Source organism: Perca fluviatilis, chromosome 8 (assembly GCF_010015445.1).
Source record: "Perca fluviatilis chromosome 8, GENO_Pfluv_1.0, whole genome shotgun sequence".
NCBI classification, from domain to species: Eukaryota; Metazoa; Chordata; class Actinopteri; order Perciformes; family Percidae; genus Perca; species Perca fluviatilis.
In genome coordinates, this window is record NC_053119.1 from 140,403 (window position 1) to 168,390 (window position 27,988).

General features: G+C 39.4%; 1 protein-coding gene across 2 annotated transcripts in view; it reads left to right on the forward strand.

Annotated features, from left to right (window-relative positions):
- Positions 1-270: 270 nt before the first annotated feature.
- Positions 271-27,988, forward strand: part of LOC120563933 (sodium channel protein type 4 subunit alpha B-like) — a gene marked incomplete in the record, with an annotated part of 54,190 nt that continues 26,472 nt past the window's right edge. Inside the window, 14 exon segments of one of the 2 annotated variants that reach the window (XM_039808457.1) lie at positions 271-656; positions 7,104-7,269; positions 8,458-8,595; positions 9,038-9,156; positions 10,170-10,259; positions 12,623-12,751; positions 13,217-13,290; positions 13,815-14,021; positions 14,118-14,181; positions 15,692-15,833; positions 17,519-17,719; positions 17,800-17,851; positions 20,010-20,248; positions 22,207-22,278. In XM_039808457.1, the coding sequence (XP_039664391.1) occupies positions 541-656; positions 7,104-7,269; positions 8,458-8,595; positions 9,038-9,156; positions 10,170-10,259; positions 12,623-12,751; positions 13,217-13,290; positions 13,815-14,021; positions 14,118-14,181; positions 15,692-15,833; positions 17,519-17,719; positions 17,800-17,851; positions 20,010-20,248; positions 22,207-22,278 (1,809 nt within the window). 2 annotated transcript variants of the gene reach the window in all.

Sequence of the window (27,988 nt, forward strand, 5' to 3'; positions counted from 1 at the left end):
TTGAAGATGAACTGAAGCCAGACTGAAGTTCTCATTTAACTAACAATGAAATGATCTGTTCCTTTTCTCCCTCTCCCTCTAGAGTGTGTGTGATGAATGTTGGCAGGGATGTGTGTGTGTTGGACGATGCTTTCACTGTTTCCAGGAAATAAAATCGTAATGATCCCATTAAGATATGTGGACAACAGGAAGTCTGTTCATGTGAAAGAAACAAGCTGCTGGGACTTTAAGTATGTGTGTGTGTGTGTTTACTACGGTATGAACAGAGAGAAGAATGAAAGAGGGACAGAGACAGAGCGCAGAAATAAGAGCTGCAGTTGGAACAACATTACAGATGGGAGGAGCCAACCAGGCTGAAGATATAAACCAAGCCTTTAGAATATTCAAAATGAAATACCATGAAGAGAGACAAGGAGAGGCAGACGACGAAAGACTTAACCAGAAAGACAGACTGACTGGTTAGAGAGACAGACTGGTCAGAGACAGACAGACAGACAGACAGACAGACAGACAGACAGCGAGGGCAGGTGAGACAGGTGGATGGCGAGGACAGACAGCTCCAGAGAAATGTCCTTGTTTGAGATGTGGAACCACAGGAAGGAGAGAGGAGAGCTGTTGCAGAGAGCCAATCAGCTGAGACTTGGTCCTTCACAGCTGTAAGTTTACCGTCTTGATGTTTTAACATCAGCTGCTTTCTTCACAGCTGTAGGACTTGTTGATGCTTTAACGTAGAGATGAAGGTGTTATACAGTAGATTAGGTTTCTGAATGTCGAAAGCGTGGATAAAAAAGCATTGAACGTTGTTTTTTTAACCCTCATGCCCTCCTTAAAAAAACTTACTCTCGACATCTTCGAGGCAAAAATGTCCACGCACACAAAAACTGTTATTAAATCATCATATATCAATATTTTTTTCTGCTTTTTTTTTTTCATAAATCACTTAAACAACTTGTAACCTCATCAAAACTACAAAACATTCAATCATTTTCAGGATTTTAACCCTTTAAATGCCAGTTTATGTATTTGAAGTATTTCTTTTTTTATTACAAAAAAACAAAAAATATTTTTTCCCATATAATGAATAATATCTAGATTTGGCTTTGGTGGGGATTAGAGGCTTGGATATGTCAAAGATAAGCAACAAAATTAATTTGATTGCATTAGTATTTTTTACATAGTTCCAGATACTCCCTTTCGACACCTTCGAGGCAAAAATGTACATGTCCAAAAAACTGTTATTAAATCATCATATATCAATATTTTTTTCTACTTTTTTTTCATAAATCACTTAAACAAGTTCTAAGTTGCTCAAAACTACCAAACATTTAATCATTTTCTGGATTTTAACCCTTTAAATGCCAGTTTTAAATCTTTGAAGTAACAATTATTTATGAAAAACCAACAAAAAACATTAATTATTTTCCATAAAATAAAACATCGGAGGAATGGGGCTTTGGTGGTGATTAGAGGCTTGGATATGTCAAAGATAAGCAACAAAACTGATTTGATTGCATTAGTATTTTTTATGTAGTTCAGATACTCCCTTTGGACACCTTCGAGGCAAAAAGGCCCCATTGACTTCCATTATAACCACATGTTTTGATCTCCCTGCCTTTTACAGTATAAAACCATGCATTCTGTAATGTCAGCATTTCATTTGGAAGAAAACTAGTCATATTTGACATTTTTACAGTATTTCACCAGATTCAACCATTTTGCTCTTGTAGACCGAGTATGAAATTATAGTTATATTATGGAGCTCTGTGTGTGTGTGTGTGTGTGTGTGTGCACGCGCACGTGCGTGCGTGCTTGGATGTGTGTGTGTGTGTGTGTGTATATGTGTGTGTGTATGTGTGTGTGTGTGTGTCTGTGTATATATGTATATTTGTGTGTGTGTGGGTGGGTGTGTGTGTGTGTGTGTGTGTGTGTATGTATGCGTGTGCAAGCAATGATCATTTTAGGGCTGAAAAAAGGCATCTTTTGAAGGATGCATTTCATGTGTCTTTGAAGACGTGCTTGAATAAAAACATTGTCTCCTGCATTTGCTGTAAACTGGCGCTTATCATTTCAAATGGTTTGTGGGACATGGTAGCCCTGAAGACTGGTCTCCCACTATGGACATCCCACAGGCTCCGGGTGGATTCCCCTTTGGACCGGTACACACCAGCCAAGTGTGAAGTCCCATGTATGTTAAAATCTCTTGAGCATCCACATCACTCCATCCTGAGATTGAACACCTCCCGTGTAGGTTTGTCATTTCCTGAATCAGCTGGATCAAGTCAAGAGTGAAGAAAAGGTTCGAAGAGGATGCCACATCATGGATTCTTGATATGGCATATCTCGTGGGCTCTGACATCATGCCGGTCGGTGCTTGAATGTTCACAGCGTCTCAGTATTAGATGGAGACCAGACTTGCCAATTCTTCACTGTCCATTCAATGTTAGGATGGACAGGATCTTCAGTGTCCTCTCCACTTTCAGAGGAAGGGTTAGAGGCACTCACAGAGTTGGAGGACACCAGTGACCATTTTGTCAGACTCCGAAAAACTTGTGTCATCTTCAGATGAGTCCTGCAGTTGGCTGGAAGATAAAGGCTCCTTCTCTTTGCTCCAGGTCTTTCTCCTTCTCTAGAGCCAGGTGCATGAACACACTAATAGTTGGTTTTGTTTACAACAAATGCAGGAGACAATGTTTTTATTCAAGCACGTCTTCAAAGACACATGAAAGCATGCATCTTCTTCAAAAGATGCCCTTTTTTACACCAGATTTACACAAACTCTCTCTCACACACACACAAAACACACAGCATGCACACACACACACACACACACACACACAACATACACCAACGGCTCCATAATATAACTGGCAAAAGTAAGGGCTCTTTCACCACTAAAATGATCATTGTTTGTTTACAGATTTACACACTCTCTCTACACACTGCACAACATACATGCATGCACACACACACACACACGAGCTCCATAATATAACTGGCAAAAGTAAGGTGCGTTTCTTTTTCACCACTAAAATTATCATTGTTTGTTTACAGATGCATTTACCCACAAACTCTCTCTCACACACAGACATGCATACATACCATGCACACACAAACACACACACACACACATAACATACACACACACACACACAACACACACATACACACACCCCACACACACACACACACACACACACACACACACACACACACCCACACACACACAAATATACATATATACACAGCACACACACACAGACACACACACACAAACACACACACATATACACACACACAACACACACAACCACCACACACACACAGCTCCATAATAACCATAAACACAAACAATTCTCCAAAAATAACAAAAAAAAATTAAAAAAAAAAAAAAATTTGTTGGTGAAATACTGTAAAATGTCAAATATGACTAGTTTTCTTCCAAATGAAATGCTGACATTACAGAATGCATGGTTTTATACTGTAAAGGCAGTGAGATCAAAACATGTGGTTATAATGGAAGTCAATGGGGCCATTTTTGCCTCGAAGGTGTCCAGAGGGAGTATCTGGAATTACATAAAAAATACTAATGCAATCAAATCAGTTTTGTTGCTTATCTTTGACATATTCAAGCCTCTAATCACCACCAAAGCCCCATCTACATATTATTCATTATATGGGAAAAAATAATTTTTGTGTTTTTTTTATAAAAAATGACATACTTCAAATACATAAACTGGCGCATTTTAAAGGGTTAAAAATCCTGAAAATGATTGAATGTTTGGTGGTTTTGATTAGGTTAGAAGTTGTTTAAGTGATTCATGAAAAAAAAGCAGAAAAAAATATTGATATATGATGATTTAATAACAGTTTTTGTGTGCGTGGACATTTTTGCCTCGAAGGTGTCCAGAGGGTACAAAATGAATCATTTAAGTATAAAAGACATGTAAGAGTAAAAAACACTGGATTTAAAAAATTTGACTGAAAAGAAGGATTCCTACAAAATGTCATGCCATAAGAAGTAACACAGCAAAAATGATCACAAAATGAAAAACAAAACTTGAGAAAAATGTACAAAAATGACCGAAGAGGGCATGAGGGTTAAATAGTGTAGAAAGTGTTTTGGTGTGTTACAGAACTTGTTTGACAAAAGTGTTGTAAAATATTCTCTTTGCGTCCGGTGTGAACACAGTCGAAGGTTAAACAGCAGGGGACTCATGTATAAAAGACTGCACAGCTTTCATACCAGAAGATGGCGTACGGCCAAAACTTGAAAAGTACCTACGCACAGAAATATTCCCATGTTTAAAACCGGTCGTACGCCAGGTCCTGCGCACCTTTCCTTTATACATCACAATCAACGTGAAATTGAGCTCACATGAATGAGTGACCGACCCCGCCTTGCCTCCTCCCATAAATGAATATGGAAATTACTATAAATGCACTCCCGACGTCATTCTTTGTCCAATCACAATGGGTTATCCAGCTGCAGATGAAAAAAAAAAAACTTCACCGACTGAGGTTGAGGTGCTGATCACAGAGGTGGAGGCGAGAAATTTTTTTTCTTTTTGGAGGATTGTCATCTTGGATAAGAAATAAAATAAAATGCCCAGAATGGCAAATGGTGACTGGGTGGTGAATGCACCGAACCCTGACAGAAATAATAAAAAAAAAAGTCTAATGTCGAAGTGGAAATGAAGAGAATAGCAGCAGCGCCACACCAGTTACAGAACAACATGCATCTCAGTGTCAGTCCAAATAACGCACAATAAGCAGTTTGAACTCACTGATGTAATGCCATTTATTTATTTTCTAAGTGTTAGTAGCTCAGTGAAACTGAGTCCAGTGCGAGGGAGACCTGACTCAGAGGAGGAGAGGTTAATGAGGCCAGCGTCTCCACGGTGACGGCTGAGCCACGCATGGATGAAATAATGAAATAGTAAATAGGACTACAGTAACAGAAATATGTGCAGAATTAAGACAGTCAAGACGGCCCAGTGTTTGGTGGACCGGGTACACCTTGTTCACTTAATAGCCTACAAATCATCCACGTGATCAGTTGCGCATCACATGAGTTAGCCCCCCACGATACAGCGTTTGTTCCTGGGGAGATGGATCCGTGCGTCCAGCCTCATGTGCACCATGGATGTCTGAGCCTCAGCAACTAAAGACTCAGACACTATTGAATTTTCCGTGCCGATCATTTTGTTGCCAGTAAGATATTTCATCTATGGGGAATACAGAGGATGACTGAAAGTATTTTCTAAGTGGATTTATCATTTATTTCCCGTCCTCATGTTTAACAGAGATTAAGTAGCCTGTGAACAGTTGATAGTGTGAAAGATGTGAAACATTAACCACATACATGATCAAACTTTTATGACATATCAGCAGATATATATTTCATAGACAACGTCACAGATGTATGCCAGTAACCGTAGTGGTAACTTTATTTTGTAATTTTTCTTGATTTTCGGCACTTTTCAGTTAGAATTTGCCATGTTACAGAGCCAGAAAAGACTTTGCGGACGGCCCGCACATTCTCACGGCTGCTCAACAGTTTGCGTGACGGCCCGCACATTCTCACATCAAGTTCATTTTTTATACATCACTAAGTGTATGTGAAAACCAGCGTACGCAAGCTTTTCGTGCATACGCAACATTTATAAATGAGGCCCCAGATCTCTCTAGTAAGGCAAGGCAAGGCAGCTTTATCTGTATAGCACATTTCAGCAACAGGGCATTTCAAAGTGCTTTACATAAAACATTAAAGAGCAGTTAGAAAACGATTAAAAAACAAATTAAAACATTAAAAGACAACAATAAAATTGACAGTGCAGTGTAACAATTTAAAGAACTGAGAGATAAAATACGTGAATAAAAGTTACAGAGCAGTATAAGAAATTAAACATTAAAGAGCAGTTATCGAGTGTCATACAGTGTCATCAATGCCACTTCAGTATAACAATTGAACAGTTATTTAAAGAAAGGCAACATCAAAAAGATAGGTCTTTAGCTTTGATTTAAAAGAACTGAGAGTTTTCAGTTTTCAGCAGTTTTCTGGGAGTTTGTTCCAGATATGTGGAGCATAAAAACTGAACACTGCTTCCCCCTGTTTAGTTCTGACTCTGGGGACAACAAGTAGACCTGTCCCAGACCACCTGAGAGGTCTGGGTGGGTCATAGTGTAGTAGACCTGTCCCAGACCACCTGAGAGGTCTGGGTGGGTCACAGTGTAGTAGACCTTTCCCAGACCACCTGAGAGGTCTGGGTGGGTCATAGTGTAGCAGACCTTTCCCAGACCACCTGAGAGGTCTGGGTGGGTCATAGTGTAGTAGCAGATCAGAAATGTATTTTGGCCCTAAACCGTTTAGTGATTTATAAACCAGCAAAAGTATTTTGAAATCAATTCTTTGAGGCACTGGAAGCCAGTGTAAAGACTTCAATACTGGAGTGATGTGATCCACTTTCTTGGTCTTAGTGAGGACTCGAGCAGCAGCGTTCTGAATCAGCTGCAGCTGTCTGATGGATTTTTTAGGGAGACCTGTAAAGACACCGTTGCAGTAGTCAAGTCTACTGAAGATAAAAGCATGGACAAGTTTTTCCAAATCCTGCTGAGACATAATTCAGGTCTGAGTCCATGACTACACTAAGATTTCTGGCTTTGTCTGTTGTTTTTAACATTGTCGTTTGAAGCTGAGCACTGACCTTTAATCGTTCCTCTTTTGCTCCAAAAACAACCACCTCAGTTTTTTTGTCATTTAATTTAAGAAAGTTCTGACACATCCAGTCATTAATTTGTTCAATGCACTTAGTCAGTTGTAGTATTGGACTATAGTCCCCTGGCGATAAGGTTATATACATTTGTGTGTCATCCGCATAACTATGGTAACTTATTTTATTGTTTTCCATAATTTGAGCCAGTGGAAGCATGTAGATGTTAAACAGGAGAGGCCCCAGAACTGAGCCTTTAGGGAACTCCACACGTCATATTTGTATGCTCAGATGTATAATTCCCTATAGACACAAAGTAGTCCCTATTCTTTAAATAAGACTCAAACCACTTTAGTACTGAGTAATAGTTATTGTTCTCCCCATTTCCCACAGGACGCAGTTGCTAGGTGACAGTGGAGTCCGGGCGGCGCTGCAGAACACCAGGACGGCATCTCTGCTGCCACCGGTTGGTACAGAGGTCTTCAGACGCCTGACGCCGGCTTCACTGGCACAGATACAACAAGGCCTAGATGCCAGAGAGGACGAGAAAAACAAAGAGGTACAGAACCTTTCATACATGCTGACTCATGCTTTACATGCTGACTCATGCTTTACATGCTGACTCGTGCTTTACATGAATCTGAACCTACAGTTAGTTACATTTTGGTTGCCATTTGTCGTGTTTAACATTTCAACCGACTCACAGGTCAGATCTTTTGACCTGTTGCTGACTAAAATGCCTGAAGAAGAAACACCTAAAAATATGACAGTAAATGTTTGAGATTTTCTGTTTGGATTTAAAGTGATGGTTCAGAGTAATTTCACCCTAGGGTCCTTTGCACCATGACCTCGAGCCAAACACCCTCCCAGAAGCTTTTTTCACCTGGGTCTAACATTGGGAGAGTTAGCGTAGAGTAGCATTATCAGCTGGATAGCTTAGTGCAGGGGCTAATGGACCCACGTTTGTATCTCGTAAATGACCCCACTAATAATGCCCGAAATGATACCAAACGTCTACACTAGTACATATAGGTTATGTACTCATAAAACGATGGATTGGAAAGTTTGTAAGTACACCAGAAGTTTATGTAAATAACACTTGCCTGCTGGCTTCTGCTCTCTGCTGTTGTTGTTGCTGCTGTAAGACGAGTGCTTAGGGGCCGTCTACAAATTACAACACCGAAAAGAGATGCAACAAAAATATTTTTTAATTTAACTTTTTTTTAAGTAAGTGCTGTAGTATAACTAGCAGGAGACAAGTAATAATTGAGGTAAGTTTGGAGACATTACCTTATTTAATCATTAAATTAATAAATATTCTTGTTGTATCTCTTTTCGGTATTAATTTGTAGACGGGCCTAAGCACTGTCTAACTGCAGGTAGCAGCAGAGAGCAGAGAGAGCAAGAGAGCAGTCAAGTGTTCATAAACTTCTGGTGTACTTAAACACTTTCCAATCCATCGTTTATGAGTGCATAACCTATTTGTACTAGTGTAGAAGTTTGGTATCATTTCGGGCATTAGAGTGGGTCATTTACGCAGACTACAAATGTGGTCCATTAGCCTGCTCTACTGCTATTCAGCTGATAACGTATCTACGCTAACTCTACCAAAGCTTTCGGAAAGGTGTTTGGCTCGAGGTCATGGTGCAAAGGACCCTAGGGTGAAATTACTCCGAACCATCACTTTAAAGATGTCTTTAGGTTTTCAAATGTCTCCTCTTTGATTGGCTGTCACCCTGGTCGACAGGTAGCGAAGGATGACCCACCCAAACCTGCCAGGGACCTAGAGGCCGGGAAGCCCCTCCCATTCATCTACAGAGACCCGCCCCCTGAGCTACTGAACACCGCTTTGCAGGAGCTAGATCCCTTCTACCAATCACAGAAGGTCTCTCTCTCTCTGACCTGTCTCTCTCTTACCTTTCTCCCTGTGTCTCTCTCTCTCTCTCTCTGACCTGTCTCTCTCTTACCTTTCTCCCTGTGTCTCTCTCTCTCTCTCGCTCTCTCTAACCTCTCTCTCTCTCTTTCTAACCTGTCTCTCTCTCTGACCTGTCTCTCTCTCTAACCTGTCTCTCTTCTTCTCTGACCTGTCTCTCTCTCTGACCCCTCTCTCTCTATCTACCCTGTCTCTCTCTGACCTATCTTTCTCTCTCTCTCTATCCTGTCTCTCTCTGACCTGTCTTTCTCTCTCGTTCTCTGTCTCTCTCTGATCTGTCTTTCTCTCTCTGTGTTTCTCTCTCTCTAACCTGTCTCTCTCTCTCTGACCTGTATTTATCTCTGTATGTGTGTGTGTGTCTCTCTCTCTCTAACCTGTCTCTCTCTCTCTGCAGACGTTCATCGTGATTGGAAGAGGAAACATCATCCACAGGTTTAACGCTGAGTCATCCTGTTTTCTGCTGAGTCCGTTTAGCCCGCTGAGGACCTTCGCCATTAAGATCCTCATCCACTCATATCCTTTATGATGTCACACTCTGCTTCTCCCTGATTGGTCAAGGCACCCTGCAGGAACTCATCAAGTCTCGAATAGTCATTAAATGTTTCTTATAGGGGTTTAGCGTGTCTTTGTAATCTTCATTTGGTCCGGACCAAGGGCAACAAATTCTACATGATAGCAGCTGTTAGGGTTCCTATTAGACCACACTGTTTGATCTTGTCCGAACCGGCTGATGAGTTGGTAAAACAAACCAAAATGCAGCAACACAAGTCACATGACAACATTCACATCATTGGACTGTTTTAGAACAATTTCCTAAAAACAAATGAAACCCTCTTTTCCCTGAGCAGTTAGATAAATAAACCCTGTGACGAAATATGGTCAACAGTTGATTTCTCTGAGGCTCTGCACATCCTCACAACAGGTTGCTGCCTGTTAAATTTAAGTTTCTCCTCGCTGCTGTCTCACCTAAATGCTCTTGGGGGGAATTGTTGTGTCTCTGTAAATGATAGAGTGTGGTCTAGACCTACTCTATCTGTAAAGGCTCCTCTTAGGATTTGACACTATAAATAAAATGATATTGAATTGACTCCAAGTTCATCTGCGTGTTGCCATGTAGCTATATTATACGATATGATATTACTACAGACATTCCTGTAATCTTATGTTGCAACGTCTGCTGTATTAGTGGATTATTTCGCCTATTATTATCAGCTGGAGCATGCAGTGCATGCTTGTCACCTTATGGTTACAGTTATCATTCTTGATGTGGACGAACCTTATATCCAAAAATGGGCAGTTCTTCCAGTAGTTGGGTCTGTTCGAGGTCGGACAAACGAACAATCCAGAGTTGGTTTGGTGTGCATCCTATTGTGATTGCTGTATTCACAGCTGCCCAAAGGAACAGCACCAAGGGGAAAACAACTCTGGAGACATTCATCACAACTAAATGAGGCCGCTGTGAAAGAGCCCAGACAGAGAATTACAGTGTTTGACGTGTCGGTGAGGTTTTCTTTAACAGCTTAAACTGTTTTCCGTTTTTTCATCATGGCGACGATTCTGACCAACTGTGTGTTCATGACGATGATTAATCCTCCAGCGTGGATCAAGACTCTGGAGTGAGTTCACACGCATACACACACACACACACAGACACACACGCACGAACGCACACACAAACACACACATATGCACGCACGCATGCAAACACACACACACGCACTCACACACACACACACACAATAGTACAAACATATTTTCGGCCTTGCACTGTTTGCAATTCTGCAACATACTTCTTTCAAAACATTACACACGCTTTTTTACATTAGACACTTTGTTCACGAATTAAAACTTGCAATCATTCATACAAAACACTATCTGAAATTAGCAACATACCCAAAGATTTTTTTTTTTTTTGCATAAACAGTGTAAAGATATTTCATACATAAATCTCATTATTCATATTTCAGATCCTTCACACAAACAGACAAGAAATGCCAAAAACATGAATAAAAATAAAACAAACTAAATATAGACACAAAACAATCAAATGAAACAACATAATGAATGCACTCAGATAACACTTTTATCGTTATCCCTAACATTAATGTAAACATTTATAAAATCTAATTCTCTTTGAGACATATGTCATATCTTCAAAAAGTTGTAAATTTTGTATTTACTCTTATAATAAAATATGTCCATAACAAAGTAGCTTGAGAGTTGATTCCACCAGTGGACTATTGCTGGGGATTGGAAGCCTTCCATTTTAAACCTATGCATTTCCTAGCTGCCATCAAACATCAGAGCAAGATCTATGTACATACTTTCATATTTATTCCACTTGTCAGACATATTAATTCCCAAAAGACATAAAGGAGGTGAAAGGGGAACAGATACATTTAAACACAGAGATAGCAGCTTGGTAACAAATTTCCAAAATATCGAAAGCTGTTCACACGAGCAAAGCATATGAAAAAAGGTACCTTTATATTTCTTACAACGCCAGCAGAGGAATGATATCTCACTGTTAATTTTATTTAATTTCTCTGGGGTATACAGTTCTTTATAATCACTTTGCTACTAATTTCAGAACCTTGATGTGATTTTTCAAAACAAAACTTTAGACACAAAATTCAAAACGGTCATCACTCTTAACACAGGCTGTCCAATGTTCAAAACATTGCATTGTGCATTAATATCTTTATAGAAATCTTGCACAATCATTGGTTCAAAAAACTAATTGATTGTGAAATACCATTGAAACGTTACTTTAGATCACCCACACACAAGCTACCCATAGTTTCACTGTGTTCATACAATCATTAAATATTGTAGTACAACATAGGTGATACTCGATTACTTTACTTGATTAAAGGAACGGTCAAAAGTACAAAGTTTTATCAGAGGACGGAGTGACCGAGACATGTTCACTTCATGCCACTGGAACAGGAAGTTTTGACACAATGAGCCACAAATGAGGCAATCTGCAAAATCTGTAAATACCAGATCTGATTCACAGCATGAAACTGGAATTTGAAGTGAAAGTTTAAAAACAAAGAGCCAGTCTGTCCTTGGCTTTACAAAATACTTCACAAAGCATCATTTCAGAGAAAAGGCTAGAGGTCACTTAAGTTCAAACTGTTGAATGTCTCAACACTCGCTGTCTGATGCAGTTACCAAACAGAAAAGTACAAAATATGATTTAACCCTCCTGTCGTCCTTGGGTCAAATCCGACCCATTTTCAAAAAGTTTTTATATCAGAAATTTGGATTTCTTTCAAACAATTTGTCCAAAAAAAACGTGGATGGTTCCATACAAGTTAAATAAATAATCAGTTCACTGCTTTCATTGAATTAGGGTTTTTTAGTCAATTTTATAACATTTGAAGAATAAACAATTCATAAAAGAACTTTGAAAAAAGTGACAAAAATGTCAAAAAAGTGAAAAGAAAAAGCTTTTACAATTTCGGAAAAAAGTCAAAAAGTAAACAAGTGACAAAAACATCAGGAAAAGCTACAAAAGTGTCAAAAAAGGAGACCAAAACGTTGATGGAGGTTTTTCATTTATTATTAAAATTGTGACTCAGAAAAACATAAAAGTTGCCAGTCAATGAGGGTTAAAATGAGTCACAGCTCCAATCTGAACACCGTGACGATGTATCCATCCTCAGCGTCAGACATGGCAGATACATCAACAGGTAGATACGGCCGCCGCCATCTTGGTACAGATATCCGACCGCTGGACCATGAAGACTCAGAGAGAAAGACTTTGGTGCTACTTTTGGTTCATTGTTCATGTGAAAGAAAAGCCAAAAATAAGCAACATGGAATAACATTTCATGGATGAAAAGGATGTTTTATATTTAACAAGAAATCAAATCTGCACATTAAAGGAGGAATTTCTGAGCATGAACATCAACGAGAAACATCCTTTTATGTTTATTGTTTGAAATATTTCTGTGTTTTTGTCTTCCAACAGCCACGTGTTCACCGCTGTCTACACGTTTGAAGCCGTCATCAAGGTGGCGTCCCGAGGCTTCTGTTTGGGGAAGTTCAGCTTCTTCCGAGATCCCTGGAACTGGCTGGATGTCCTGGTCATCCTCTCGGCGTAATAATCAAATCTGATCAACATATTCATCACACACTTCCTGCTACTTATCGCCGTTCTCTAAGTTTTGTTGCATTTTTTACTTTTTCTTCACTTGTTTTGACATTTTCTCGCTTTATAAAAAGTATGTGGTGCTTATTTCCAAGGTTATTTAAGCTTTATGTCTGTTTGCTGCTGCTGATGATCAGACTCACAGCGGTTCAGTGATGAGAGTTTGGCATCGCTTTGTATCTTTCTGTTTCTTTGCGGTCTTTTATGTATCGTCATTTTTGTAGCTCATTTTTACTTTTTTGTCGTTTTCTTTCGAGGTTTTCATTGCGATCCTCTCGGCTGACATCAGCACCCAAGTGGAGAAAAGACTTTTTTGTTTCTATGGTCATTGTCTTTATCTGTGATTTTTAGTATTTTTTACTTTTGGTGTCATATATTTTTTGTCTTTTTGCTGATTATGTTTCTGTGTTTCAGGTGTGTGGAAGAGTTTGTTTATTTAGGGATATCTCCAATTTTTCGAATCCTGAAGATCATCCCACTCATTCCAGGTGTGTGTGTGTTTGTCTGAGTGTGTGTCTGTGTGTTTGTGTGTGTCTGTGTGTGTGTTTGTGTGTGTGTGTCTGTGTATGTCTGTCTGTCTGTGTATATGTGTGTGTGTGTGTGTGTGTGTGTGTGTCTGTCTGTTTATGTTTGTGTGTGTGTGTGTCTGTCTGTTTATGTGTGTGTGTGTCTGTCTGTGTGTGTGTGTGTATGTGTGTGTGTCTGTCTGTCTGTCTGTGTGTGTGTCTGTGTGTGTGTGTGTGTGTGTGTGTGTGTATGTCTGTATGTGTCTGTGTGTGTCTGTGTGTGTCTGTGTCTGTGTGTCTGTCTGTATGTGTCTGTATGTGTCTGTGTGTGTCTGTGTGTGTGTCTGTCTGTATGTGTCTGTCTGTATGTGTGTGTGGGCAGAGTGGCGTCCGGGGGGAATGGCGGCGGACACTCGTCAGAACCGTGTGCAGTTCTAGTTGATTATTTGTTTAGACCTGAACCATAAGTCATGATGACACACAGTTTTAACCCCACCCCCTCTCAGGTCTGAAGAAGACTGTCGGAGATCTCGCCCAATCAGTGAAGAGACTCGCTGGCGTCATTGGCCTGATGGTGTTCTGCCTCATCTTCTTCGCTCTGATTGGTCAGCAGCTCTTCATGGGAGCTCTGATGAACAAATGTGTCATGTGGACGCTGGCCTCCAACTCAGGAAACACCGACATCGATTTCAACGATTTCAAGATCAACCACTGTATGATGATGATGAAGATGATGATGATGATGATGATGATGACTTCTACAGCTGTTGCCAGATGTTAATTTCTGTCTCTGTCTGTCTCTCTGGTAGTAAACCATTACTACCTGCCTGGTGTATTAGATGCTCTGCGGTGTGGAAACAGCTCTGATGCAGGGTACGTAATAATAATAACAATAATAATCATAATAATAATATGTATTCTGGCTATCAAAAATCAGCAGGAGGTCAGGGAACATCTCGACATTTACACGTGTGAATTTTTCTCATAATTAGGTCGGTCAAGATGAATGCGATATTACGATTTAACGCCAATTCCTTCTAACGCCGCTACATTTCATTCTGTGATTCATGCCGCTCTGTAGTTTCCTTTATATACTAGAATATATTCAATTGTATTTATAGTATCAAATTATAACAAGATCTATCTATCTATCTATCTATCTATCTATCTATCTATCTATCTATCTATCTATCTATCTATCTATCTATCTATCTATCTATCCACACACACACACACACACACACACACACACACACACACACACACACACACACAAATTTGCAAAGCCCCAACAATTCCAGTAATTCCCTCAAGAGCAAGCAGTGCGACAGTGGCAAGGAAAAACTCCCTCTTGGGAAGAAACCTCGGACAGACCCAGGCTCTTGGTAGGCGGTGTCTGACGGACCGGTTGGGGATATGATGAACAGTGCCGATAATAGTCAAATTAATAATGGAACAGTGACTTCAAATGGTAGTCGTAGTAGTTCATGTCATATCAGGGCACTGCAGGGCATTACAGGATGTAGCATGGCCCAGCAGAGCATGGATGGACGTAGCAGGAAGCAGCAGGGTTCAGCAGGAAGCAGCAGGGTTCAGCAGGACGCAGCATGACACTGCAGGGCACCGTTGAGCTCAGCAGGGAGTGCAGCAGGACCACAGCAACAGCTGCAACCAGGATCTTGGTGCCAACGTTCTCCAAGGATATACGCTGGGGGAAAAAACATAAGGACTAGCTAGGATTAGTAACAAGCATTTCTGGGACGGGATGCACACAAATGGTAATAGAAAGGGAGGAGGAGAGAAGCTCAGTAAGTATATATATATATATATATATATATATATATATATATATATATATATATATATATATATATATATATATATATATATATATATATATATATATATAGATACTATATACTATATAGATATATAGATATAGATACTATATACTATATAGATATAGATACTATATACTATATAGATATAGATACTATATACTATATAGATATAGATACTATATACTATATAGATATAGATATAGATATATATAGATACTATATACTATATACTAGAAATATATTCCTTTATATAGTAGAACATATTCCTTTATATAGTAGAACATATTCCTTTATATACCAGAACATATTCCTTTATATAAAACATGTTCCTTTATATATTAGAACATATTTCTTTATATACTATCATCTATCTTTAAAAGACATTTACTACAGATAAGATGTGAAATTAATTGCGAGTTAACTATGGACAATCATGAGTTTAATCACGATTCACTTTTTTAAATTCTGACAGCCCTAGTTTTAACTGATGATGATGATGATGGAGGTGATGATGATGATGATGATGATGATGATGTGTTCAGGCACTGTCCAGAAGGTTTCACCTGTCTGAGGGCTGGGAGTAACCCAAACTATGGCTACACCAGCTTCGACTCGTTTGGTTGGTCTCTGCTGTCTATGATCCGCCTGATGAGCAAAGACTTCTGGGAAAACCTGGTGCACCTGGTCAGTATCCAAAGCTGATGATCCTTAAAGCTGCATTCTCTCTAACTTACAGCAGGGGGAGACTCCTTAACCCTGTATTCTCTGTAACTACCAGCAGGGGAGACTCCTTAAACCTGTATTCTCTCTAACTTCCAGCAGGAGGAGACTCCTTAAACCTGTATTCTCTGTAACGTCCAGCAGGGGGAGACTCCTTAAACCTGTATTCTCTGTAAAGTCCAGCAGGAGGAGACTCCTTAAAGCTGTATTCTCTCTAACTTACAGCAGGAGGAGACTCCTTAAAGCTGCATTCTCTCTAATTTCCAGCAGGAGACTCTTTAAACCTGTATTCTCTGTAACGTCCAGCAGGAGGAGACTCCTTAAACCTGTATTCTCTGTAACGTCCAGCAGGAGGAGACTCCTTAAACCTGTATTCTCTGTAACGTCCAGCAGGAGGAGACTCTTTAAACCTGTATTCTCTCTAACTTCCAGCAGGAGGAGACTCTTTAAACCTGTATTCTCTCTAACTTAGAGCAGGAGGAGACTCCTTAAAGCTGTATTCTCTGTAACGTCCAGCAGGGGGAGACTCCTTAAAGCTGTATTCTCTGTAACTTCCAGCAGGGGGAGACTCCTTAAAGCTGTATACTCTCTAACTTACAGCATGGGGAGACTCCGTAAAGCTGTATTCTCTCTAACTACCAGCAGGAGGAGACTCCTTAAACCTCTATTCTCTGTAACTACCAGCAGGGGGAGACACCTTAAACCTGTATTCTCTGTAACTACCAGCAGGAGGAGACTCCTTAAACCTGTATTCTCTGTAACGTCCAGCAGGAGGAGACTCCTTAAACCTGTATTCTCTGTAACGTCCAGCAGGAGGAGATTCCTTAAAGCTGTATTCTCTGTAACTACCAGCAGGAGGAGACTCCTTAAACCTGTATTCTCTGTAACGTCCAGCAGGAGGAGACTCCTTAAAGCTGTATTCTCTGTAACGTCCAGGAGGGGAGACTCCTTAAACCTCTATTCTCTGTAACTACCAGCAGGGGGAGACTCCTTAAAGCTGTATTCTCTGTAACGTCCAGCAGGAGGAGACTCCTTAAACCTGTATTCTCTGTAACTACCAGCAGGGGGAGACTCCTTAAAGCTGTATTCTCTGTAACGTCCAGCAGGAGGAGACTCCTTAAACCTCTATTCTCTGTAACTACCAGCAGGAGGAGACTCCTTAAACCTGTATTCTCTGTAACGTCCAGCAGGAGGAGACTCCTTAAACCTGTATTCTCTGTAACGTCCAGCAGGAGGAGACTCCTTAAAGCTGTCTTTTCCAGCTTCGGTCCCCCTACAGATTGACTCTTTGCGACTACTGCTCGCGAAGCTGGAAAAGTTGCATAGTATGCCTTTAAAATACAGAACATTTTGTTAAACCTATTATATATAATTCTCTAAATTTAAAGTTGCTCAGTCAGTTAATTTCTGAAAATTCTAAAACATCGGAAAAAGTGTCAAAAGCGTCACCTGTCTCTATCTCACCTGTCTCTCTCATCTATCTCTCTCCTACCTGTCTCACTCTCCCTGTCTCTCTCTCACACTTGTCTCTCTCTCATCTGTCTCTCTGCTACCTGTCTCTCTCCTACTTGTCTCTCTCCCATCTGTCTCTCTCCTACCTGTCTCTCTCCTACCTGTCTCTCTCTCTCCTGTCTCTTACCTGTCTACAGCTGTTACGAGCAGCAGGTAAATTTGCCGTGATCTTATTCGTGGTCTTGGTCTTCCCCGGCTGCTTCTGCGTCCTTAGCCTGGCTGTGGCGGTGGTTGCCATGGCGTGCAGTGAAGCCGGCGTCTCCGAGGCCACAGACAGAGAAGAAGAGTTCAGTCGGATCGTTGCTGTGCTGAAGAGGAGAGAGGAAGAAGAAGATGGGGTGAGATCCTGTCAGCTTTCAGGCGTGTTGGTGTTAACTGCTGGATTCAAACAAAGAATTAAAATGTGTTGCTGTTTCAGAGGGAAGCCTCCAGGGCGGCACTCACAGAGGATCAGGAAAATAACATGGAAGGTACACACACACACACACACACACACACACACACACACACACACACACACACACAGTTACGGCCTCCATTAAAAGGAACAAACAAAGGCTCAAAAGGGAATGAGGATGCAACATATATGAAAAGAAGGATGCCAAACACCATGTTAACAATAATCCAACAAGCTTTATTAAATAATGCAGACTCCCAAAGTAACAAACCAAAAAGAAACAAAAAGGACTGGAGACCCCGGCCAAAAGAACAAAAGATGGGAAGCGCTGGACCAACCTCGCGGTGGGCGTCGCTCCCCGCGTCTCCCCTAAACTAACTAAAAGGGTAAACTAATCCTAGAACAAACAAAAAGAACGAATAACTGAACTACCGGTAATCTCCGCCCAAACTAAAACAATAAACTAAAACAACAAAACTCCAGCACCTAAATGTGCATGGAGGTTGGGAAAAGAACAGACCTGCTTGTGGAGAAAAGGAAGATGAGTAGACAACTCCTCACTGGTGTGCTGCCAGTGTGCTCTGCCATGTGCTCTCCACTCTCGCCTTCTTATCACCTCCCCCACCTTACTACACTATAAAAATACACACCCCCCCCTACACGCGCACTCACACACACACTGCGCACACACACACAAACAGACACACACACACCCTCACACACACATATACACACACACCCTCAGACGCACGCACACACACACACACACACACAAACATAAACATCAAACATAAACATACAAACAAACAGACACACGCACACATACACACAAATAGACACACACACATGCATAAACAGACACACAGTTTTTATTTTTTTTATTCTTTATAAAACCTCCCAGTTAAAGAGGAGATAATCTAACATATTCTTTATAAAACCTCCCAGTTAGAGAGGAAATGATCTAACATATTCTTTATAAAACCTCCCAGTTAGAGAGGAAATTATCTAAATATATTCTTTATAAAACCTCCCAGTTAGAGAGGAAATGATCTAAATATATTCTTTATAAAACCTCCCAGTTAGAGAGGAAATGATCTAAATGTATTCTTTATAAAACCTCCCAGTTAGAGAGGAAATGATCTAAATATATTCTTTATAAAACCTCCCAGTTAGAGAGGGAATGATCTAGGAGATAATCTAACATATTCTTTATAAAACCTCCCAGTTAGAGAGGAAATGATCTAAACATATTCTTTATAAAACCTCCCAGTTAGAGAGGAGATGATCTAATATATTCTTTATAAAACCTCCCAGTTAGAGAGGAAATGATCTAAACATATTCTTTATAAAACCTCCCAGTTAGAGAGGAAATGATCTAACATATTCTTTATAAAACCTCCCAGTTAGAGAGGAGATGATCTAATATATTCTTTATAAAACCTCCCAGTTAGAGAGGAGATGATCTAACATATTCTTTATAAAACCTCCCAGTTAGAGAGGAAATGATCTAACATATTCTTTATAAAACCTCCCAGTTAAAGAGGGAATGATCTAACATATTCTTTATAAAACCTCCCCGTTAGAGAGGGAATGATCTAACATATTCTTTATAAAACCTCCCAGTTAAAGAGGAGATAATCTAACATATTCTATATAAAACCTCCCAGTTAGAGAGGAAATTATCTAACATATTCTTTATAAAACCTCCCAGTTAGAGAGGAAATGATCTAACATATTCTTTATAAAACCTCCCAGTTAGAGAGGAAATGATCTAAACATATTCTTTATAAAACCTCCCAGTTAGAGAGGAGGTGATCTAATATATTCTTTATAAAACCTCCCAGTTAGAGAGGAGGTGATCTAACATATTCTTTATAAAACCTCCCAGTTAGAGAGGAAATGATCTAAACATATTCTTTATAAAACCTCCCAGTTAGAGAGGAGGTGATCTAATATATTCTTTATAAAACCTCCCAGTTAGAGAGGAAATGATCTAACATATTCTTTATAAAACCTCCCCGTTAGAGAGGGAATGATCTAACATATTCTTTATAAAACCTCCCAGTTAGAGAGGAAATTATCTAACATATTCTTATTAAATATCAAGAACAAACAGCTGGCTCCAGATGTCAGGTTTTATCCTGGAAATGTACTTCCGTTGATCCAGACTATAGAGAACGATAGATATGAAGATAATAGTGTGATTCAGGTTGTGAAGCTGTGTGTTTCAGGTGTGGATGAGAAACAGAGGACATGTCCTCCATGTTGGTTTGTCTTGGCCAACTTCCTGTTGAAGTGGAACTGTTGTGGCTGTTGGCGGTGGCTCAAACAGCGGCTCTACGCCTTCGTCACCAACCCATTCTTTGACCTCGGCATCGTCGTCTGCATCGTCCTCAACACTGTCTTCATGTCTCTGGATCATTATCCAATGACAGAGAAGTTTTGGCAGATTCTGGGTGAAGCAAATCTGGTCACAGATAAAAAAAAATATATATATATATATATATATATATATATATATATATATATATATATACATATACATACATACATACACACACACATATATATACGTATATATATACTATAATAATATATGTATAATATATAATATACTGCATATATATGTATATGTATAATAATATACTCACCTGTATATATATGTAATATATGTCAATATATAATACTGATGTATAATAATAATGTATGTATGTATATGTGATATATATGTATATAATGGATATATGTATACTCATATATGTATGTATAATGTATATGTATATAATAATATGTATGTAATATTAATATAATACCTCTTGTATAATATATGTAATATATGTCATGTATATGTATATGTATATGTGTTTGTGTATGCATATGTAATGTGTATGTAATAATACTGTATATGTATGTATGTGTGTCTCATAATAATATGTATATATGTACATATATGTATTGTGTAATACTGCATATATATATGTATACTTGCACATGTATATAATAATAATAATACTTGTATATATGTATAATAATAATAATATGCTGTATGTGCACATATGTAATAATTATGTCCTGTGTTGTATGTATGTGTATGTGTTGTATGTGTGTATATAATGTAATATGTTGCTATGTAATAATAATACTGCACTGCTATAATATGTGTAATGTGTTCTATATAATTGTATGTTTATGTATATAATAAGTGTGTGTATGTAATAATAATATATTTGTATATGTGTTGTGTATATTGTTGTATGTATATGTATATCTATATGTATGTGTTGCAATATATGTGCTTGTATATGTTTGTGATGTGTATGCTGTAATAATGTGTGTGTTGTATGTGTGTGTGTCTATATTTTACAGTAATAATAATATAATAATGAGATATTATGTATGTGAATATGTGTGTGTATATACACATTGTTTTATTGTGTATGTTATGTGTGTGTGTATGTATGTATGTATGTGGTATGTGTATGTGTGTATGTGTATGTGGTTTTATGCATAAGAGTAAGAGTGATGTATGTGTGTGTTTAATATGTGTATGTATAGCGTATGTGTGTGTGTTGCTGTGTGTGTGTATGTGTGTGTGTGTGCAGTATATGTGTGTGTGATATGTGTGTGTGTGTGTATGTTATGTGTGTACTGTGTATATAGTATGTGTGTTTGTAATGTGTGTATGTATGCTGGTGTTTGTGTATATGTTATAGTTTGTAATGTGTGTTTGTGTGTTCATGTATAATAATACGTAATAATGCATATATGTATTATGATGTGTTTCGTTAAGAATATAGTAGTATAATGTTTATATATGTTTGTATATAATATAGTGATAATAAATATGTGTATGTAGTATATATTGATATGTTAGTGTGATATCTGTTGTATGTTATATGTTATAGGGGTTGGTTATATTATATAATAGATATAGGTGTATAGTTGAATATAGATAATGAGTATAATGCGTTATTTGTATAGCTATGTATATGTGTTATAGTTGTGTTGTTGTATATGTATTGTGTATATTGTGTTATGTTGCTTGTATTGTTGTTAGTGCCCTCTCTCCCCTCCCTCCTCCTCTCCTCTTCTCCCCATGCTCCTGTATACTCTCTGTATGTACTATGCTGTATGTGTATGTGTATGTATATATATAATATGTATATGCACATACTCTGCATACATATATACATTGCACATGTATGCAGTATGTGTATGCACCACGCCCACACACACACACACAGTGTAAAATAAAGGGATCTAATGCTTTAAGGATCAGGTTATCACCTTAGGCTGACCCGAGGTGAGCTGGTGTGAATTGCACAAGCTGGAACTTATGAGTATTAAGTACTTAAAGGGGAAATCAGGGATAAATAATTCAAACGTTTTTGTCCCCTCTTTAACATTTTTGTCTTTGTCCTCTGTCAGGTCTTCTCAGCAATCTTTGCAGCTGAGATGGTCTTAAAGCTGGTGGCCATGGACCCGTATGGATACTTCCAGGTAAGACTTTGTTCCTAGTGTGCAAGCGGCTCAGTGTTTGATACTTCCAGGTCAGACTTTGCTCCTAGTGTAGGCCAACAAGCGGCTCAGTGTTTGATGACCATTCACTTTCATATACCTACTCTGTTCTATTTGCTTACGTTACAGGTGAGCTATTTATATCTTAACCAGCTCCTAGTGGTGACTATATACTTTGAACTGTTGTTAAGCTAAGTTATCCTTTTTAATTGTAAGTGTGACAACTGCCTGTTGACTGTCTGTTTCACGTAGACTCACTGTATCCCGGATACTTCCTTCACACAGAACAGTTAAAAGTCCCTTACGATATCAATGCGCAGAGATACAACCTGATCTCACAGAATTCCATGAAATGACCACAGGAAAAGGTCATGGGTGGGCTTACGGTTCTGTGACCGCCTTTGGGTCTGCGCTCCCTGTACTCTCTGGTCAGTTCCCCCTCCATTCCATCCACTCCTTCCTTCCTTACACACCATCTATTATACTACTTCTACCTTCTTACCTCTCTCTCTCCCCCCTTCTCTGTATCTCTCCTCTCCTCTCTCTTTCTCCCTCTCTTCCCCACCTATCTTGTTATATACACATTTCCTATATATACCCATATATTACCATATATATACTATATATATATATATCATATATTACCATATATATATATACATATATATACATATATATACATATATATACATATATATATACATATATGTCTATTATACTATTACATATATACAATGTATTATTCACCTTGTGCATATAATATGATATTTCCTACGTAATAATGTACTTGTACTTGTAATATTAATATAATAATGCGTATAGTATGTGTATGTGTTGTATGATATGTGATGCTATATGTTATAATGCGTATGTTATGTGCTATGTATTGTGCTTCTAATAGTTGCTATTGAATTGCTATTATGTTATAATAATGCTATATGCTATGTTATATGCTATAATTGATAATATAATAATGCTATGTGGTATGTTGTGCATGTGTATGCTTATATATGACGTAGTATGTGCGTATATATATATGTATATATGCTAGTATGCGTATGTGTAGTTGTGCAGATACGTGCGTATGTTAGCGTAGCGTAATGTAATATGTAATGCATGCGATGCAGTATGTATAGCATAATAATGTAATGCAATGTATGTAATATAATAATGCGTACGTATGTGCATGCAGTACCATGCGTAAATAATAATATTAATGTGTATTAATAACCGCGGTCTTATACATTTGGGATCCTGTGGCCTGATGGTAGAAGCTCTTCTTGAGCCTTTCAGTGCTGGCCCTTTTGTATCTAGTACCTTCTTCCTGACATCAGAAAATGGAGAAAAAGCTGTTCCCGGGTGGTTTGGATCTTTTATTCTCTGAGAACTCCTCAAACTCCTCTGACACTCCCTGTGTAGAATACATCTTTTCCACACTATATACAATACCGCATTACAGAAACCTAAAAACAGCCTTGTTTTTATTTTTTTTTAGCTTGATCACATTTGATTTTTGTTTCACCAATGTGTCCAACGTGTTTCAAGATGGTTATAAATGTCTCAACTCACAGAGGAACAGCGCAAATAAAAATCAACCAAACACAGATGAGAGCAGACAGCAGCAATATGTATTACAAATAACAGTTCTTTACGTATAATATTGGAAAAGAAGCTTTCATATTATTATATAACCCAACCAAAACACACCCACACACAGTATTGCTGTCTACCTGCTGAGCACTCTTTCTCCATGACAGTCCCTGCCTCTCCTGGCGTCAGTCAGCTTCTTGTTGGTGTTGAGGGCCGTCCACACCTTGGAGCCGTAGACGCAGCAGTCCAGAGCCGTCTCTCCCTCCTTGTTCTTCTGGTTGATGTCAGCTCCACGAGACAGAAACAACCTGCAGATGGAGGATGTTTAAGTTAGAAGTGACTGGTTTAGAACTTGTTGTTGTGTAATGTGTTAAATAAGAAAGAACACAGTAATCTTAAATCACAATAAACTGGTGCATCAAGGGATCGGCCAATATGGGAGCTTTGAAGCTAAAACCAATATCCTGCAGATATTGCAGATACTTATTTTCATATAATCAAATATCAAAAACTGAGGCGGACACGCTGTTGGATTCTGTCCTCCACTCCTATAGTTTGTTCAATGCCTAACAAATTTATCTCTTTCCGTCCCTTACCCTGTCTTTCTGCTGGAGCAGCACTGGCTGAAGCCTGAAAATATTGTAAACAAATTAATAACATAACTAATTACACTGGTCGGACTGTTCAGCTCTGTTTCAGACTGATACCTCCGGTTCAGGCTGGTCCTCATCCTCAACACGTACCTTTTTCAGTGTAAGAGTAAAAAAATTACACAACATTATTTATAATAAGTTTATTTGATTCACAGCTGCTACATATATAGTGTTTTGACCTCGACAACCCAACTGCATTTTACTGCAAACTTGCGACTAGTTAACTTTCTAAAGCAGGCTAAGTTTGCTAAGAGTCGGGACTCCAACATTAACACGATGATGTAAGTGACTGAGAGAGATGGAGGAAAGCAGGGAAAGGAAGTGCAGCTGAACAAATACACCGTGTTTGAAATAGCGTTAAAAAAATTTATAAACGAAACGCAATGTGGGGCGGCAGGTGTTGATTGTGCGGCGCACCCCCACAAATTAGTCTATGTGTGGGAAACACTGGTACGACTGTTATGTATGTAAGTTTATGTTTGTTGTTCCCCCTGATGTTGTTATGTTTTTGCTGTTCTTTTGATGTATTGTGAGTATAAATGTTACGGACGTATGTAATCCAGTTCATGTAATATTCTTATGAAATAACACCCCAGGAAGAATAGCTTCTGTTTAAGAGAGACAGGAGCTAATGAGGATCGTAATAAACACTTAATAGCCAAAAGTATGTGGACACCTGAGCAAAGTTCGTTGACACGAAGGCATATGTAAATTCTTGATCATATCATTAAAAACCATAGGCAATAATAATAGGCTATATCAGCCTCCACTCTTCTGGTTTCACTTTTTCCACCAGATGTTGGAACCTGAACCTTCTTCAGGATGCAGAAAATAAACTGGAAAGGACAACCAAGACCAGCAGGGCTATTTTTGGGCACATTGTGTCATCTATTTTGCAAATTTAAGGGTCTGCCTCTGAAGAAGGCATGAGAGCCACCAACAAGCCACTGTTTGTTTTTTAACCAGCGAGTGGACCAGCATTTTTTCATGTCTCAAAAAAACTACCTATTGTTGGAACAGTGGAAAACACTAACAAAGACTGATTTTGTAAGTTTTATTTTGTTTCTGTCCCGTTTGAATGAAGGGTTATATGATGGGTTAACAAGGTTATTCATTCTTCAATCTTGGTTTGTGAAAGAGACAAACTTGAATTCCGTTGTATTTCTCGGTTTTGGGTGTAAGAATATTTATTTTTATTCTTGAGAATATTTTGTTTGTTTTAGTTATTTTGTTAACTAAAAGCTAAGAGAGAGCTAAGTGAAGTCACAGCTCAGCACTTTATGCATCCTGGTAAATGTAGGTACTGCCGCCACAGCATCCGTGAGCAGGGAGGACTCGCTTTCTCATTCATTATAGCTCACATTGGGCTATTTATTTCTTCAAAAGACTACATATACCGCAGTACTGATTGGACATTCACATTTTAAAAAGTGGCAAATTTTCTTAGCAATTTTGTGTCTCGTTTGTTATTCATTTTAAATTGTTGTATTTTATCAGATGCAAAAACTACTAAACCACAATAACATCAACAATGACATTGGCATCATACACTGGCGCATTGGTTCGCCTGCTCTCTAAAAATCCGCCATTGACAAACTCATGTTGGTGGACCATTACAATAAGGCATGGGTTCGGACAGATATTTAGAAATTATGGTCGGGGATTGGGCTCGCCGGTCATAGCGATAAAGGAATTTGCTGTAAAATGGTGCTGCGGGTTTGTGTGTGTGTGTGAGTGATGTGAGAGTGTAGTGTGTGTAAAGTGGGCAGAAAGAGATAGAAGAGGAAGCAGACATGTTGTAGGTGCAACGGGCAGAGTTAAAGTGGTTATTCATGTTCTACGTCGGCCCTGGAGTAGAACGGAGTCTCCCCTGGTTTTGATCCGCGGTCGGCGAAGGGATCAAAGAAGTTAACACCTGATGAGAACATTTTAACAGCTGATGAACGTGTGCTTGTTGCCCTTATCCGCTGATGGCGCTCATCTGTTGACATTTCAAGAATGCCTTCCTACAGTTGCTTAATAAAAAAGGGCTTTCAACACAAATAAACGTTGCCTACAGGTGTCATTATAACCCAGAACTCTTGGCGAGCAGATTTTCAGCATCTTTCCACACTTTTCATCAGCCCGACGAAGCGGTGGACTACTACAACAGTCATCTCGGAGCAGCCTCCTGGACCTCCATGCCCCTGTTAAAACAAGAACAGTCACCTTCACGCCGCCAGCACCCTGGTTCACAGATGGGCTTCGTAAGATGAAGGCAGCGGAACGGGTCCTTGAGCGGCGCTTCAGAGCCTCTGGCCTCACTGTCCACAAACAAATTTACCCGGGAGCAACAACAAACATATGCACAGTCCCTCAAAGAGGCAAGGTCACAGTTTTACACGGTGCAATCAGAAACAGCCCGGGAAATTCCAAGCAGCTTTTCTCCCACATATAAACCACCTTCTCAAACCACAATCCTCCCCACTTACTACCACTACAGAAGAGCAGTGCAATAAATTCCTGGATTTCTTCACATCAAAAATTGCACATATCCGCGGCTCTGCCCTTTCTGGTCCTCCCCACCCAAACTGTTCCCCAACATATACCGCGTCGTCCAAACCCCCTAAACTGCTTTCCTGAGGTTTCATAAAGAGGTGCAAAACATCATCAGGAAGATGAAATCCTCCCACCTCTCCCCCTGGACCCTCTCCCAACCTCCCTGGTAAAACCCATATCACTTTCCCAAGTCCCCTGATCACCGCTGCTATTAACCATTCCCTCCAAACTGGCCCACGTTCCCCTGTCTTAAAAAGCCATTATCAGACCACTGCTCAAAAAATCCACTCTTGATCCAGAAGTCCTATCCAACTATAGGCCATCTCGATCTCCACCTTTTGTCAAAAGTACTTGAGAAAGCAGTTGCCATCCACCTTCAGGATCACCTCAAACATAATAACCTCTTTGTAAAATTCAATTCAGGCTTCCGATGCTGCCCACAGCGCAGCGGGCGCGCTAGTCGGAGTCACAAATGACCTCCTCCTTATCATCTATGAATGGCACCGGCTCCTCTCTACCACCTACTCCTGGACCTTTCTGCATTTGATACTGTTGACCATGACATTCTTTCAAACCGGGGGTTTACACCTCAACCACTGGACTAAATGACACTGCTCTCAGTTGGTTCAAATCTTACCCCTACAACCCGGATACAGGAATACGTCTCCCTGAGGCCACCCAAATCAATCCACACACAGTTACTTTGCGTTGTCCCCCAGGTCGGTCACGCCCGGCTGTCCCTCTTCATTCTCTACCCTCATCCTTTATGGCCGGAAATCATCAACCGTCACAAAATTTCTCCACTTTCTGCTGTACGATACACAGCTCTATGTAAAAGCCTTTACAACTGAACACCCCTTAATGAAGTCACAAAGTCATCCCCATCAAATCTACCACCTGTCTGGGCCGTA